General features: G+C 41.7%; 2 protein-coding genes across 3 annotated transcripts; one reads left to right on the plus strand and one right to left on the minus strand.

The window, feature by feature from the left end:
* The first annotated feature begins 3951 nt into the window (after positions 1–3951).
* LOC115374174 (CCN family member 3) lies at positions 3952–7464 on the plus strand. Of its 2 annotated transcripts, none has more exons than XM_030072950.1 (6): positions 3952–4069; positions 4377–4665; positions 5273–5501; positions 5947–6201; positions 6335–6564; positions 6819–7464. In XM_030072950.1, exons 2-6 carry the CDS (start codon positions 4618–4620, stop codon positions 7110–7112), a joined length of 1056 nt encoding a protein of 351 aa, XP_029928810.1. In that variant the 5' UTR covers positions 3952–4069; positions 4377–4617; the 3' UTR covers positions 7113–7464. The 2 variants fall into 2 exon arrangements, with proteins under 2 accessions (XP_029928810.1, XP_029928811.1); XM_030072951.1 differs by having other exon boundaries at positions 3962–4069; positions 4340–4665.
* A 2803-nt stretch (positions 7465–10267) lies between these two features.
* Positions 10268–15378, minus strand: LOC115374175 (CCN family member 3-like). Its single transcript, XM_030072952.1, has 6 exons — positions 15229–15378; positions 14614–14880; positions 14105–14333; positions 12994–13248; positions 11995–12224; positions 10268–11738 (listed from the first exon to the last, which is right to left on the minus strand). The coding sequence occupies exons 2-6, from the start codon at positions 14656–14658 to the stop codon at positions 11445–11447; spliced, it is 1053 nt and encodes a 350-aa protein (XP_029928812.1). The 5' UTR covers positions 14659–14880; positions 15229–15378; the 3' UTR covers positions 10268–11444.
* Between the last annotated feature and the right edge of the window lie 757 nt (positions 15379–16135).

Raw genomic sequence — 16135 nt, forward strand, 5'->3', positions numbered from 1 at the left:
CACCCATGCTTTAGCCAGAGGTATTAAATGCAACACTGAAAAGCTTGGCAGCGATTATTGGCTGTGAGTACCTGACCTTACTTAATAATAACTAAATAGCCTGATGTTTTGGTCCTTTTTGTCAGAACAAGGTTACCTTATTCTGAGTTCATCTTTCCATGGGCTAATAGGCATGAACTCATAAATTAATGCACTGTATGCATCCAAGAGCTGGTAACAACAGTAAATGCTACCTGCCAAGAGAAACAGTTCTTAAAATTGTTATCCCAGAATCCAAACAGGGAATTTTGCCTCCTGTGCTATGACCCAGATTAATGTCTAAGGCCTACAATCCATTTTTGGGTCCCAGCCCACTGTGTAAGAAACCAGTATATTAACCATAAATGTTAAACACAAAGACAACTTTAACATCTATGTCACTCTGAAAGTGAAAAGAACTTGTGTCTTGATTTTTGTTTTCTTCCATTCAGGTCCTTGCTGTGAAGAAGAACCAAGAAACCAAAGACAAGGAGGTCGAAGAAGAGGTTCATCTGACTACCACACAAACTGCTGGTCAAGAATTTTTATTGTCTGTTATGGCTTTGATGCAAAAACAATATTGCTTACTGCTGTAGGAATTTTAGTGTGGACTTTGAGGGAATTAATGTGAGTTCTCATGGGGGGCATCAAGTGTGTGGCCTGACGGCTTGGCAATAGACTAGGAGCCCTACAGCAGAGTCCAACACCAACACCTAGCAGGCCAACAGACAGACTGTTAGTCAAAGGTTTTGACTGTGTGATCCATCTTTGTTTATAGAAATGACTGTGTCAAACCTCAATTTAAAGTGACACTGAGCCATTTCCTACCACTGAACGGCTTTTCAAGGTATACAACAGACAAATGCGAGAATAAACTGCTGCTACAGACCCATTTGGCCTACGGGACCAGACAAACTAACAGCGAGAGAGGGAGAAAGGCAGACAGACAGGTATGTAGGCATCAAGACATGATGTACAGACAAATAGACTGACAAGCATTCTGATAGACGAGCAGACAGAAAAACATGTTGGCAAGCAGACAGACATATAGACAAGTGGAGATAGTTAAGACACTGCTAGACACTTCAGTTCCTACAACTTTGATATTTCTTCATCCATCTCTCTCGCCTCTCTCCCTCCACCAGCTGTCTCTCCGCCTGTCTGTCCTCTTCCATATGTTCTTCCCTCCTCCCCACGTCTTTTCTCATACCTCAGGTTGCAGAGCAGAGTGGAAATATTTCACAGATAATATGAATGTGCGTAGCTAGACTTCCCACCTCACTTCAAGGAGATATCCCAACTGGTTAGGTACACAATCTGTCCATTTCCCTCCAGCGTCTTTCTGGAAGAATATATTCCCCTGGAAGTAACAAGACAACCTGTTACGTAGCTGATGAGCCTAATGTTTAGTATTTAGAATGTATATTTTCAGTGTAGACATTTAGCTGATACTCTGATACAGAGCAATGCACAATGAAAGCATCACCAACACCACAAGATCAACGGAAAATTGCTAAGAAAAGAAAAATAGGGCAGGAGGTAGGTAGAAGGCTATGTTTTGCTTTACACATTATGACAAAAGCATGTAAGAATAAGTAGTGGAAGAATGCCAGTAAGAGAACAATGTGATTTTGAGGAAAGAGGAGCAAGGCATTTCTTGAGAAGATGAGTTTTCATTAAGAAAAAAAAAATCTGGGACCCTGGGATTGATCCTTGAGGAACACCAGAGGAAAAGATGTGCTAAGGACAGAGACGTTGGCCATGATAACAAGGAGAAAGCAACCACAACAGCTAACTACTGTATGTGTTGCTGCCCAAAATGGGACAGGTGACATATAAGTTCCATGTAACCCAGGCCAGGTCATATGTGTAAAGGATGGTGTGGGACTAAATGTCTTGGTCAAGGGTGTAAGGTTTTGATCAGATTAATGATGCAGATTGAGATTTGAATTCGCTACCCATCTATTCTCTGTTATGTTACAGCCACCAAAATCATTCCTGTTACTGAAAATACACAAAGATGCATTGTGCAGTCTTCACTAATTATTCATCTTTGGAAGAAAGTGATTGGATTGGGACTTTTGGTATATTGTCTCTTCATAGCAGTGGAACACAAAGACAGATTTTGGTAAATAAATAAAGGGAGTACAAGAACAGACACCCAGACATAGCCAGCAAACACAGCCAAGCTGTGAAGTCTGACATTCTTCAACTTCCACTAGCAAACTGTTTGAGTAGCACTGAATCAAGACTTTGGCAGAACTATTCACCACAAGTCATTTAGAATCTCTGTTTCTTTCTCTCTTTCTGTCTCTCACAGATTGTGGATGGATAGAAAGTCCAGACCCGGCATTCTTTGAGGTGTTTGGAGGTGAGATCTTTCATTGATGTACGCTCAGAAAGATGGAAAACCAGGGAGGATTGGAATGTGAGGAAGCAAGTTGGAAGGAATTTGAGTTGGATATCAAACTTGGACTTGCATCAAAATGTTATCCAAAGCAGCTGGGTTGATCTTTTTGGTTGTAATAGTTTTTAGGTCACGTATTTTAGGTATTTGTTTCTGCTTTGAATAAAAAGCATAGGTATAGTAATGAAGGACACACAAAGGTTGTTTAAATAGCAATAACAAAAAAAAAATTTACATCGAATGCCCATAACATGTTGGTTAATTAAGCATTCAGATTCAGAGGTATTCTATTGAAGGGGCTGTTTTCCAAACCACTGAGTTTCAGTGGTGTAATTTAGAAAACAGCTTAGTTTCCTCCCATTTTCCAGCCCAATACATCTCCAGCTGTGCAAATCCTTGGTTTTAGGGTCTCATTCATATCCGAAACCCAGTTTCCAGTTTCAGCAGGGCAAAGAACCTGCAGTCATAAAACGTGTTAGATTTGGTCTGTATGCTGCCCCAGATTCAGTGGCTGATTGCTCAGACAGGGAGGCGTCAAAGAAAACACAATGTAAAAACAGTCTAACTAGGCTTTACTCACTTATGATGTCAGGGGTGTTTGTGCTACAGCTTGGCGGTTGCTCAGCTGGTGAGCTAGTTTCACCACTATCTTCCAGTTGGCCAGTCAATACATCTGTCAGTCAGTCAGCAGTCAGTCAATCAGTCAACAAATCTAAGCAGGGACAGCTGGTCAGTCCACCAGGCACCTAGACAATCATCTAAGTTGGTGGCACCCAGTCAGCCCTTGTTGGTTATGATAGACAACACAAGATCTGAGACATAGAGCAGATCCGGATTAGATGGTTTATCCATAGTGAAATATGTACAAGCAGCAGGCGTCAGCAATTCTGCATATTAGGTAGCCCAAAAACAAAGAATTTTATCTCGCACAAAATCAAATTAGCATATTGAATTAAATCATAAGAACTTGTCAACTTGTCAAATCAACTTATCATACTTGATATGATACACACCAGTGTCATCAGTGTCACACAGACCAAAATTTCTTTTGCTTTTACTGTGTAATGCCACTTGATAATATCTTGCTTTTCCAATACTAATTATACGCTGATACGCAACATTTTCTTCACATGCTTTCATGACAACGCTGACAGTTTTGAGATTTCACTAATGATAATCTCATTTCATCCAATTCCTATTTCACACTTTAAAAAAATTGTACTGCTACATGCAAGTGTTAATATTATTATTGTGATATTGTGATGATGGAAAAGAATTTTCCATCTCTTCAGCTTTACACCCAAATCCATCCACACAGGCCTGGTGAGAAGAAACTATCACAACAAAGCTGAGACCAGATGTGTGTCAGTCCCCCCACACCCCAACCACTACCCCTCCCCACTGATTCAGGTTACTGATGAGCCCTAGTTTCCACTGTGCAGCTATTTAAGGAAGCAGTAAAGATCCTTCAGGGAATATTAGGGTTTTCCACTGTGACCTTCCAGGTGGGGTTCAGAGATGGAGGCCAAAAGGTCACTGCACCCTGTCAGTGGGGCTCAGAGAGCTCGGGAACCTCCAGCTCCCAGAGAATAACATGAACATCCTGGAGCAGAGTTGGAATAATAAGCAAAAAGGGAATCCCCAGTAAGTGTGAAAAAGTGAAAAAAGTGTGTGTGTGTGTGTGTGTGTGTGTGTGCGTGCGTGCTTGTGTGTCACTGAAAATTAGTGAATTTGTGAGAGAAAATTAAAAATTCAATTAATAATACATGAAACAATAGTATAAAGGGTTGTTAGGCTTTGTTTGCAGAATCAAAGGGTGAAATCTCTCTCTCTCTCTCTCTCTCTCTCTCTCTCTCTCTCTCTCTCTCTCTCTCTCTCTCTCTCCCCCTCTCTCTGTGGTGCCCTCTCTGTCAGGATCTCACAGTAAAATGCGACTCTCGTCTCCCTCCAGAACTCTGGGCGATCTCTGCAGCATTCCTTCCTGTTTGTTGTCATGGTGCCAGCGGAGCAGCTCTGCTATAAAAGGTCGTCTCCTCCAGGCTGCTCGGCCAGAACGACAAAGAGATTACAACCTTCTGCAACGCCACCGCCAGAGAGGAGGGAAAATTCAACCTCAACCAAAGGAATCAGCTCAACTCCACTTGTCTGAAGTAAAGACAACTAAACCCTGTCTGACTTGACTCAAGATAAAGATGTCCAACCTGGAGAGAGCCCTTTTTGTCTTCTGCATTTCTGCACAGGTATGTATTACAACAAAGACATGATTTTGTGGAAGCTCTACATGATTTCTGCTGAATTTTCCCTTTATCAGACAGTGTTTTTTTTTTTTTTTTTTTTTTTTTTTGTTAGCTCAACCAGACCAGGCGCACTTATGTATTGGGAGCAAAATGTTTTAAATGAAATAGATCATTTTTTAGATCAAGCTCTTTGATATCAAACCAACTTTTTCAATGCTACAAAATTTTTTTAAATATGATAGTTATTATGAAACTTAAGACATCAAGCAGAGACATATCCTAATTTGATGTATTCTAACTTCTGCGAAAGATGCTCATATGCCACTTCACATCTGAATGATCTGAATTTTTCTCTTTTGTAGTTCATTGTATGTACTATTTGGCATGATGCTGATTTTCACCAAATTTATAAAACTGTATTCTCTACAAAATGTTAGCCCTTTTTTGTACCATGACAGTTAAATATGAGTTAGATATGAAAAAGGATATCACCACAAACAGCAGTATTAATATTTAATAAAAATAGATTTTTCATTGTCCCTGGTTTCAAGAATCATCATCATTTGATCAAAAGTTAAATACTAAGAGATGGTTTTTCTCCCTCCCCCAGGTGTTCACACTGGTCTGGTCCCAGGTATGCCCTCAGAGGTGCCACTGCCCCCGGGAGCCCCCCCTCTGTGCCCCCGGGGTGCCCCTCATCCTGGACAACTGTGTCTGCTGCCTGGTGTGTGCCGGTCAGAAAGGAGAGGTGTGCTCTGAAATGAAGCCGTGTGACACTCGTAAAGGGCTGCGGTGCGACTACACAGCCGACATCCACAAGAGGACCGGCATCTGTGTGGGTGAGTGGGCTGCTGATAGCCATGGCATGCAGAAAACACTGGCGTGATGGGCAACTGGTGCCCAAAGTGCATGCTGTTTGCATCATCTATAGTTGGGTTGAATCTATATCATGACCATTGCTCCCTGTTATAGGCCCATTTTCCCACAACCTGCTTTGCACATTTCTCAGTTGGTCAGATATGCAGTAATTAGCTTTGCAAGATGTGAAAGATCTTGGATGCATGATTTCACATTAGTTTTTTCACAAATCCAAGTTAAGCACCATTTAGTAGCTGGTCCTGGCTATGTTGGTACCATCAAACACAGTATTCTCTGTTCTCACTGAATTCCCATATCCAGCTTCTCTTCTCTGTCTAATGCTTTAGATATAAAATCAGTTGACCCCTATGACTAACACAAAACCACTCAACTGTATATCTCTTTCCTTTGCCTCTTTTCTTCCAGCTCATGAGGGAGACGTGTGTGTTTTGGACGGTTCTGTCTACCAGAACGGACAGACGTTCTTCCCCAGCTGTAAGTACCAGTGTATGTGTCGTGATGGGCAGATCGCCTGTGTGCCGCGCTGCAATGTGGATGTGATGCTGCCCGGGCCGGACTGCCCCATGCCCAGAAGAGTTCAGGTGCCTGGAGAATGCTGCGAGAAATGGGTTTGTGAACCCCAGGCTGAGGCCAGTGCACTGGGCGGCTTTGCTATGGCTGGTGAGTGAAGCAGAAACACATGAAGGATATCACATCTCTCCACACTGTATGGCATTTTCCATTAAAAGTTTTATGTGCTAGTTCTACATTGTCACCCACCCTCCTGTCTCCATGTGTCTGTGTGACCCTCCAGCCTACCGTCAGGAGGAGACAGTGAGCTTCGATGGCTGGGACCCCAGCCTCAACTGCATTGAGCAGACCACAGAGTGGGGTGCCTGCTCTCGAACCTGCGGCATGGGTGTGTCCACCAGAGTGACCAATAAGAACCGGCGATGTGAAATGGTCAAGCAGAGCCGGCTGTGCATGGTCCGGCCCTGTGACGACCAGCTGGACCAGACACAGCTGACACAGCTTGCCCCCAAGGTACATTTTGTATTTTACCAGATTTGATGATGATAAAATGCTTTTCTCTTTTTTTCTGCCCCAAAGTCTTTAGTCATGTAGTTGCAGGCATTGTGTAGTTTTTTGGATCAGGAAGCATACCATCTCTGTTGCCTTCTGAACAAAATGTACAGTGGTTAAATCATTCCCATGTTGTTCCTCACCAGCTTATTTCCTATTCTATGCATGTCCTAGACTGGCATCTCTGTTCTAAACAGTCTTGTTTTCCCTTCCAGAGAGGCAGTAAGTGTCAGAGGATGGTGAAGAGCACCAAAGCCGTCCAGCTCTCCTATAAGAACTGCACCAGTGTCCAGGCCTTCAAGCCTCGCTACTGTGGCTCCTGTACAGACGGTCGCTGCTGCACCCCTCACAGCACCAAGACCGCTCTGCTGCAGTTCCAGTGTGCCAACGGTAAAACTGCCAGGAGGCTGGTCATGGTGATCCAGAGCTGTGCCTGCCACCACAACTGCCCCCAAGACAATGCTGTATGGCAGGCCTCAGACCTGGCATACAGCGGCATGAGGCTATAGGCTCACATCACACACTGTGGGGTTAGATCTGTAGTCATCATATGATAATGATGAGGTTCTATCAAATTTAAGTCTGGGTTATAGCTGGAAAATTCAGTAATTCAGGAACTGATATGAGTTGGGATGATGGACTGTGACCCTCCTTTCTATAGATGATATATTAACTATATATTTTAGATAATAAGTCAAGGGAAGCAACACTTGCACTGCCCACCATACCCCATCTATGTGTCATATATACCCATATAAAGAACTATAAAAGGAGTTTCTCCACACTGTGATACATATCAGCAAGAGTTACAGTAGAGAGAAACATCGTGTTGTATTCATGTCCAGTGCCTACTTACCTGCTTACAGTGGTCAGAATAATGCTTGTGTGTGCAGTATGACACTCCTCTGTTGAGGTTGTGATTGTAGGTAATCAAATAACTCTCTATCTCCCTCTCCTGGAGAGGGATTTTATTGTTCAATATCCTGTGTACAAAGTAGTGTTGTCCTCACTATGGCTAAATTGAATGAAAGCACTTAATGCTTGTGATAGATTTTGATTTTGTCCGCTTATGTAGCCATTGAAGTCTGCAGGGAGAAACAGACAAAGAGAACACAGATGTCTATTTGTTTTTGAGTTTTCTCAAGAGTTCCCTCAGATATTTAGGGCTGACGAGTTCATAGGTTAACTTTACACAGTCTCTGTTGAAGAGGTCAGCCAATATGAAGGTGCACAGTCACAGGGCAGTGCAGACCGGCATGTGCTCCAAGACAAGGTGTAACATCTGCATTTAACCTTAACTGGTTTGGTTTAACATCAGGGTTGGCATAATCAAGCTGGCTTAAACTCTTCATAGGCTATAAATATAGATGATTTTGTTGAGCCTATGTTGCATTTCTAGAATTTTGGAAAGCTTAGGCAACATGGCCTATAAACTAACCAGCAACTTCAAAAAAAAATCAAATACTACCACTGCATTCAGAGTATTTACAAAACCTTTTGTACTTTTTTGTGACATACCTTTGAATCTTGAACCTGATAAAATTACATTTGTTCTGATATAAAGAAGAGATGCAGCCGTAAAGGAGGGATGGAAAATGGGGACTATATGCCAAGCCGTTACCTTTTATGGGTACCGACATGGAAATTTTCCAACTACAGAGCACATTTTTGAAATAACTAACCTGTGGGCTTCAAACCTAACCAAAGCAAGTGCTCAGCCTACAGAGGAAAGGTCATTCTTGTGACTTTGTGGCATTTTTTACACCTGCCTGAAATCCTTCTCCCTAATGGCTAATGCGTAGTATACATTTTACCATTCACTAAATGCAAAATGATACAACTTCTTTGGTCTTTGTTAACAGTACTGTATAAATTGCAGAGGTTATTTCATAGAATGACAAAAGTTATGTAAATACTTGCTGTATAGTTTGTATTATTAAGTGTGTATCAAATACACAGTGTTTCAGTAACAGTGTAAATATGGACTGTACATACAGTATTTGTAACAATTACCTTTATTGTTTGAATTGTATTTCACACTGCTTCTTCCAGTAAATGTATGAACAATATTGCACAGACTCAATATTTGAAAATAAATATGTATTTTTTGTATCAAAGTTTTAATCTCTTTGTTATTTTACAATTTGGAAATCAGAGATACTGACTAAAACAAAGTATCATGAATTGTAGAGAGAGTTGTTGTCAGCAGAGCCAAATTCTTACAACATTAATAAAAGGCTATATTAATAGGTAACTCTTGGCATATATTTGTATGACATAAATTCTTTAACAGTTGTCATTCAGTTTAGTTTAAGACAATATGAAGGAGTGCAAAAATTATAAGGCCACATATCTTTCTCAGCACCTGGACTTACTCTACACATAACACATTATTGATACACAAGCTTTCATGTATTTCAACCATGTGGTGTTCAGCTCAGATGAGCATCAAACTGGCTTGGCTTGGTTTCTGAAGGAAGATGTGGAAGACAGTATATGCTTAGTTAGTCCCAGTGTATCTCCTTGTAGGACAAATCTAATCACAAAGCACTCTTAAAGACTTATTCATCCCCATTCAAATAACAATGAAATGACCCTAAATGAGACAGACGCTGAAGGAAAAGGATAAATCCAACCACACACTAATCTCCTTTGCAAATAACACTTACTGAGCTGCGCTTTTAGTCAAGCAACACCTTCATCAGAACATCTGTTTTGAAAGCTCAGCTCAAATAAATGAAGTGTGTGGATATGTCTATTGTGCTGTCAAGGAAAATAAGAAATGTCCCTCCTCGACTTCAGTGAGCGAGCACATCCAGAGACACCTGGCCTCAGCAGCATTACGTTACATTACATTATGCCTATTTTGTAATTTTGGTTTCATTAGAGTTTAAAGCAATCACAGACTGACTGACTGATTGAAGTCAAATAATTCAAACAGTTGAAGTGCAGCTTGGAAGAAACAAGGTTTTACTGTTCCTGTGTAAATTCAGCCAAAGAGACAAGAGAATCATGATGTGTACCTGAATTGTGACAATAGCTGCACTGAATATATGTGTATGTATATTTACATTGCAAATATATAATGCATAATCTGGTGGATGGGTGGATAACCAGCACCTATTACTTTGGTTTCTCAGTACATAAGTTCCTGGTGAATGTAGGAAAGATCAGAGTAAAGCCCCAACTAGGGGTGCAGTTCCTCCTTGTGGCAGTATCAGTCCCTGCTTTCCCCAAAGGAAAATTCTTGAGGGACCCTAACGAAAATAATCATATGATTGTGTACAAAATGATCTATAAGTCAACGGAGAATGATAAACAACAAATCTAAAAAATAAAGAAAGAAAACTATATTGTTGTGGCTGTGTAAATCCAGGTGCTGAGAAAGATGTGTAAGAAGTGTGTGACAGCTGTTCTGTTACAGGTTCTGTTTTCATGGCTGGGTTTTATTGGTTTTAGGTCAGTCAAATGTGTGTCAAGTATTATCTAAGAATATTTCAGATGCTCTACATTTATTGGTGCTCTATGTGACAAGATCTCTCTAATTGTTTTAGCCAATATCTGGTGTTATAGTATATTTGATAATAAAGAGACAAGTCAAGTCAACTTTATTTATATCCCACACTAAAACAAATAATAAAACACAATATAATTTACACTAAAATGTATATATAAAAAATAATGCTTTATTTCCAAATACAGAATATGTTCACTGTTCATATAAAGTAATTCATAATAAGCAGTCTGAAAAAGCAGTACAACTGAAAGGTTAACAACACATTTATATATAAATAATATTTACATAGCTATAAAGTTGTGCATTTGATACACATTTATTTAAACTAGCTCTACGCCAGGTATTTGTGTCCTTTACTGAGACTTTGGAAAAACCATCAAGCAATAGAAAAATGTGAGAAAATACACATTTTCATTTGTAGACTGAGGAAATGTTGATTTTCATAGGTTAGTGGTGCAATTTCGAGCAGCTGCAGAAACTTGCATTATGTGATGAGAATGACCTTTCACTTTTGCAGGTCAGACACTCATGACAAATTCCAGCATATACACATTTGTATAACAGGCGGCGGAACTGGAGTAATTCCATGCCAGCGCCCCCAAAAGGTAACTGCTGGGAATACTCACATTTTATATCCCTTCTTCATCCGTGCATCTCTGCCTAAATCAAAGAGAGCAAAATAACCTTCATACTTTGTAAAAAGATGAGGATCCATGAGATGTATTTTACAATGTATTTGAAGGTATTCATTTGGTGCATTACTAAATCCATCTTTGCGATGTAAACAGGGCTGAGAGGAACAGTTTAAATAGATGAGCTGCAACGTTTGTTTTTAGAAAATAACAAGTGGCTCCCCGATGAGAATGCCAGTGAATCAGATTCACTGGTGGCTCCAACTAGCTCTACTAATATACAGGCCCCATAGGACACTGCACTCCTCTGTGTCTCTACACTTTTATACAGTTTCTTGTGGTATATTCTTCCTTCAGTCTTTACTGGCTTAAGAAGTCCACATCAGCATGTACCAACAAATTTAAGTGCTTACATCCTATTTGATCCATCCATCGTCTGTGCAGTTGGATGCTGCACTATAAGCATCCTGATTCGGAGTCCCAACTATCACAACCTGCAGGGAGGCATCTGACACCCACAAACAATTAGATGAAAATAGCCTGACATTATACCTCCACATCACATTAAAATGGTTCCCTAAACCACGTTTCATCTTATCACAGACATGTAGCACAGTGCAGCGAAACTTTTCTCATAGAAATGGGCTTTTCAGCTTTTCAACTGCTATGCAATTTGGGTGTGTAATGTGAGCCTATAGCCTCATGCCGCTGTATGCCAGGTCTGAGGCCTGCCACACGGCGTTGTCTTGGGGGCAGCTGTGGTGGCAGGCACAGCTCTGGATCACCATGACCAGCCTCCTGGCAGTTTTACCGTTGGCACACTGGAACTGCAGCAGAGCGGTCTTGGTGCTGTGAGGGGTGCAGCAGCGACCGTCTGTACAGGAGCCACAGTAGCGAGGCTTGAAGGCCTGGACACTGGTGCAGTTCTTATAGGAGAGCTGGATGGCTTTGGTGCTCTTCACCATCCTCTGACACTTACTGCCTCTCTGGAAGGGAAAACAAGACTGTTTAGAACAGAGATGCCAGTCTAGGACATACATAGAATAGGAAATAAGCTAGTGAGGAACAACATGGGAATGATTTAACCACTGTACATTTTGTTCAGAAGGCAACAGCGATGGTATGCTTCCTGATCCAAAAAACTACGCAATGCTTGCAACTACATGACTTAAGACTTTGGGGCAGGAAAAAAAAGAGAAAAGCTTTTTATCATCATTAAATCTGGTAAAACACAAAATGTACCTTGGGGGCAAGCTGTGTCAGCTGTGTCTGGTCCAGCTGGTCATCACAGGGTCGGACCATGCACAGCCGACTCTGCTTGACCATTTCACATCGCCGGTTCTTATTGGTCACTCTGGTGGACACGCCAATGCCGCAGGTCCGAGAGCAGGCGCCCCACTCTGTGGTCTGCTCAATGCAGTTGAGGCTGGGGTCCCAGGCATCGAAACTCACCGTCTCCTCCTGACGGTAGGCTGGAGGGTCACACAGACACATGGAGACAGGAAGGTGGGTGTCAGTGTAGGAAATGTACTAAACAACAATTAAAATGTAATACAGTGTAAAAACTAATGTAAAAATTGGATGTATCACAATTAGCTTAAAACTGAACTTGAATGTGACCAATGAGAAGTGCAAGAAATTTTCACCAGTGACAAGGTATGAATATTATGATAAAGATGACACTGTGTATCCAAAATGTGATTCAGACATTGTGTAGAAAATTATAGTTTGGGGAGTTCCTAATGTGAACTGTTTAATTAACTGTTTAAATAATTTCTTTAGGTAAGTGAGAGCTGAACTACTGATTGTTCTTCAACTGTTCTCCTGCCATGCCTGAGGAGGACAGACAGAGCTTTCTCTCAGTATTCAAGCCTCATCTAAATGAATGCTTTCAAAAGAATATAAACTGAACAAACCCATCTGTGAAAAGATCACTTGCATACTTGTGCTTACATTCAACTGACTGCAGCATGATCCGTCACGTTGCTGCCTCACATTCCAGACTGGAGTGACAACACTGTCTCTTTCCTGTGCGTTTCCTCCTCTCTCTCCTCATCTCCTCTTTCCTTTCATCCTTCCTTACCTCCTTGGCTGTCCCCTCTCTCTGTATGGTTCAGAGGAATGTAGCTGTCTGTCTGTTGACTCTGTGTCTCGCACTGGCATGACACCAACGTCAGAGAGGAATGTGCTTCCATGTGTGCGTTTTACCAAATTCCTTATGTATATTTCCAGCATGCTCACCAGCCATAGCAAAGCCGCCCAGTGCACTGGCCTCAGCCTGGGGTTCACAAACCCATTTCTCGCAGCATTCTCCAGGCACCTGAACTCTTCTGGGCATGGGGCAGTCCGGCCCAGGCAGCATCACATCCACATTGCAGCGCGGCACACAGGCGATCTGCCCATCACGACACATACACTGGTACTTACAGCTGGGGAAGAACGTCTGTCCGTTCTGGTAGACAGAACCGTCCAAAACACACACGTCTCCCTCATGAGCTGGAAGAAAAGAGAGAGAGAAAAAGAGAAAGATAGTTGACTTGTTTTGTGTGGGTTACAGGGGTTTTTACAACTTAAGTATGTTGCATCACTTATATGGGATCTATTGATTTTGTGTCCATAAACACCTGTGAGGGGCTTGGATGAAAAAAAGGTTGGAAGTTTTGTCAATAGATAACTCATTATAATAGATATCTAACCCAAAGTGATCAGGATACATATAAAGCTGAAAGATGATTTTCTTTAATGGAGTTAAACATAGCAGCAGTTAGCTCCCCAATATGTAAGACAAAGTAAGACAAAGCAAACTTAATGTAAGACAAAGCTTCAAAATCAAAACATGGCATGGCAACAATGGCACTCAAAAGGGCACAGACATTCACCAAGGTCACAGCTTGAAGTTATGGCTCTATTTGTGCTAAGCAATGCTGCCTTTCAGCAACGCTCTTGTAAAGGACATGCCTCTTTCAAGTGAATGAGCATGGAATGTTGGACAGTGCTGCCAAACCAGATTTTGTGACATTTCGTAGATGCATATAGCGGGCAATGGCCCATTGCCATACCTTGAGGCAAACTGGCCCAAAAAGTTAATCACTTCTTCGCTGGTCCATGACCAACCGTCCCTACCAAGTTTCATGCAAATCTATCCAGCATTTTCTGAGGCATCCTGAAAAGGGACAATCAGATCTACAGAGCAATAAGATAAGCTCATGCTGGAGCTTTCACCTTCTTGACAGAGATAAAGATTACTCATATAAACATCTTATAAACCCAGTTACATGTCTGATCAACTGAGAGAGATGCACGCATACAGAGTCACCACAAGTCCTGCCATGGCTATCAGCAGCCCACTCACCCACACAGACGCCGGTCCTCTTGTGGATGTCGGCTGTGTAGTCACACCGCAGCCCTTTACGAGTGTCGCACGGCTTTGTTTCAGAGCACACCTCTCCTTTCTGACCGGCACACACCAGGCAGCAGACACAGTTGTCCAGGATGAGGGGCACCCCGGGGGCACAGAGGGCAGGATCCTGGGGGCAGTGGCACCTCTGAGGGCACACCTGGGACCAGACCAGTGTAAACATCTGGGGGAGGACAAGAAAAACTTTTACTTTTTTAAATACTTTTTAAATATTCGTGACAAGGCAACAGATTTAGGTAGATAAAGTCACATTCAAATCATTTGTTCAGGGAACAAATCATGTCTATTACAAACAGTAATGATTATCATTATTATTATTATGATATGCATTTAATATTGTGAGATGAGATATGAGAGATACATCAACTAAAATTTCCCCTACTGATGACAGAAAAAAATCTTTACATATTTGAAATAATAGCAAAAACAATGAAATGTCTTACCTGTATTGAAATGCAGAAAAACAAAGATGCTGCGAGCTCTGACATCCTGTGGTACCAGTTAACTTGTTTTCACTTCAATTGTCTTGAGTCGACTCCTTTGGTTGTGGTTGAATTTTCCCTCCTCTCTGGCGGTGGCGTTGCAGAAGGTTGTAATCTTTTTGTCGTTCTGGCCGAGCAGCCTGGAGGAGACGACCTTTTATAGCAGAGCTGCTCCGCTGGCACCATGACAACAAACAGGAAGGAATGCTGCAGAGATCGCCCAGAGTTCTGGAGGGAGACGAGAGTCACATTTTACTGTGAGATCCTGACAGAGAGGGCACCACAGAGAGAGAGAGAGAGAAAGAGAGAGAGTGAGAGAGAGAGGGAGAGAGAGAGAGAGAGAGAGAGAGAGAGAGAGAGAGAGAGAAAGAGAGAGAGTGAGAGTGAGAGAGAGAGAGAATTATTGATCATGTTATTAATTCAATTTTTTAAATATTCAGTCACAATTTCAGTCTCCCCTTGCTCCCTACTACTACTTCCCCCAACCACCACCAACACCCCTCTCTCTCTCTCTCTCTCTCTCTCTCTCACACACACACACACACACACACACTTTTTTTCACTTTTCACACTTACTGGGGATTCCCTTTTTGCTTATTATTCCAACACTGCTCCAGGATGTTCATGTTATTCTCTGGGAGCTGGAGGTTCCCGATCTCTCTGAGCCCCACTGACAGGGTGCAGTGACCTTTTGACCTCTTTCCCTCTGAACCCCACCTGAAATAGCTGCACAGTGGAAACTAGTTCTCAGACCTGAATCAACACTGTAGTGACTACATCTGGCCCCAGCTTTGTTAGCTTTGATGGTTTCTTCTAAGCAGGCTGTGTGAATGGATTAATGACTAGGGTGACATGTTGGGAATGTTTGCAGATGTAAGAGTTAAAGGTTAGTAGGTTGGTCTTTCCTCGCATTCATTGCAGTATAACCAAATGTCTAAAATGTACTGTAAATATAATGTTTGACTCTAGGAACCTGAACAGAGCGGTCAGCAGTGAGGCCGAGATGAACAGCACCACCAGCAATCTGCGCCACTGTCATGCTGAGTCCAGTTCAGATGCTCAGTGTACAAATTACTGTTATGCAAGATATTTGTGTTCGTTAATATATAATGGAGGCGATTAATTCAGCATATGATGAATTAATCTTCAGCATTCAGCATATGCTGAATTAATCTTGTAGCGCTTACATGGCATCATTGACAGTGGTTCATCTGCTTGTTGGCTGTAATTTGATCATTTGCCAGAGATGTTGGTCTCTGTACACAGGCTTGAAAGAAAGCAGGCTGGAGGAAAAGTAAAAAGCCACACAGTGAAAGAGTTGCTGGCAGACTTTTTCAATGTCCTTCCATGACAAACTGTGTAAGTGCTTTGTCATACCTATATTTTGCATGCAATTGTTCAAAATGACTGTTTATTTATTTTTGCTCAGTACTACTCCTTGTCTTAGAAATCAACATCAAACTCTTTCTGTGTGTAAATTATT

The sequence above is a fragment of the Myripristis murdjan genome, chromosome 16 (genome assembly GCF_902150065.1).
Source record: "Myripristis murdjan chromosome 16, fMyrMur1.1, whole genome shotgun sequence".
In the NCBI taxonomy this organism is placed as follows: Eukaryota; Metazoa; Chordata; class Actinopteri; order Holocentriformes; family Holocentridae; genus Myripristis; species Myripristis murdjan.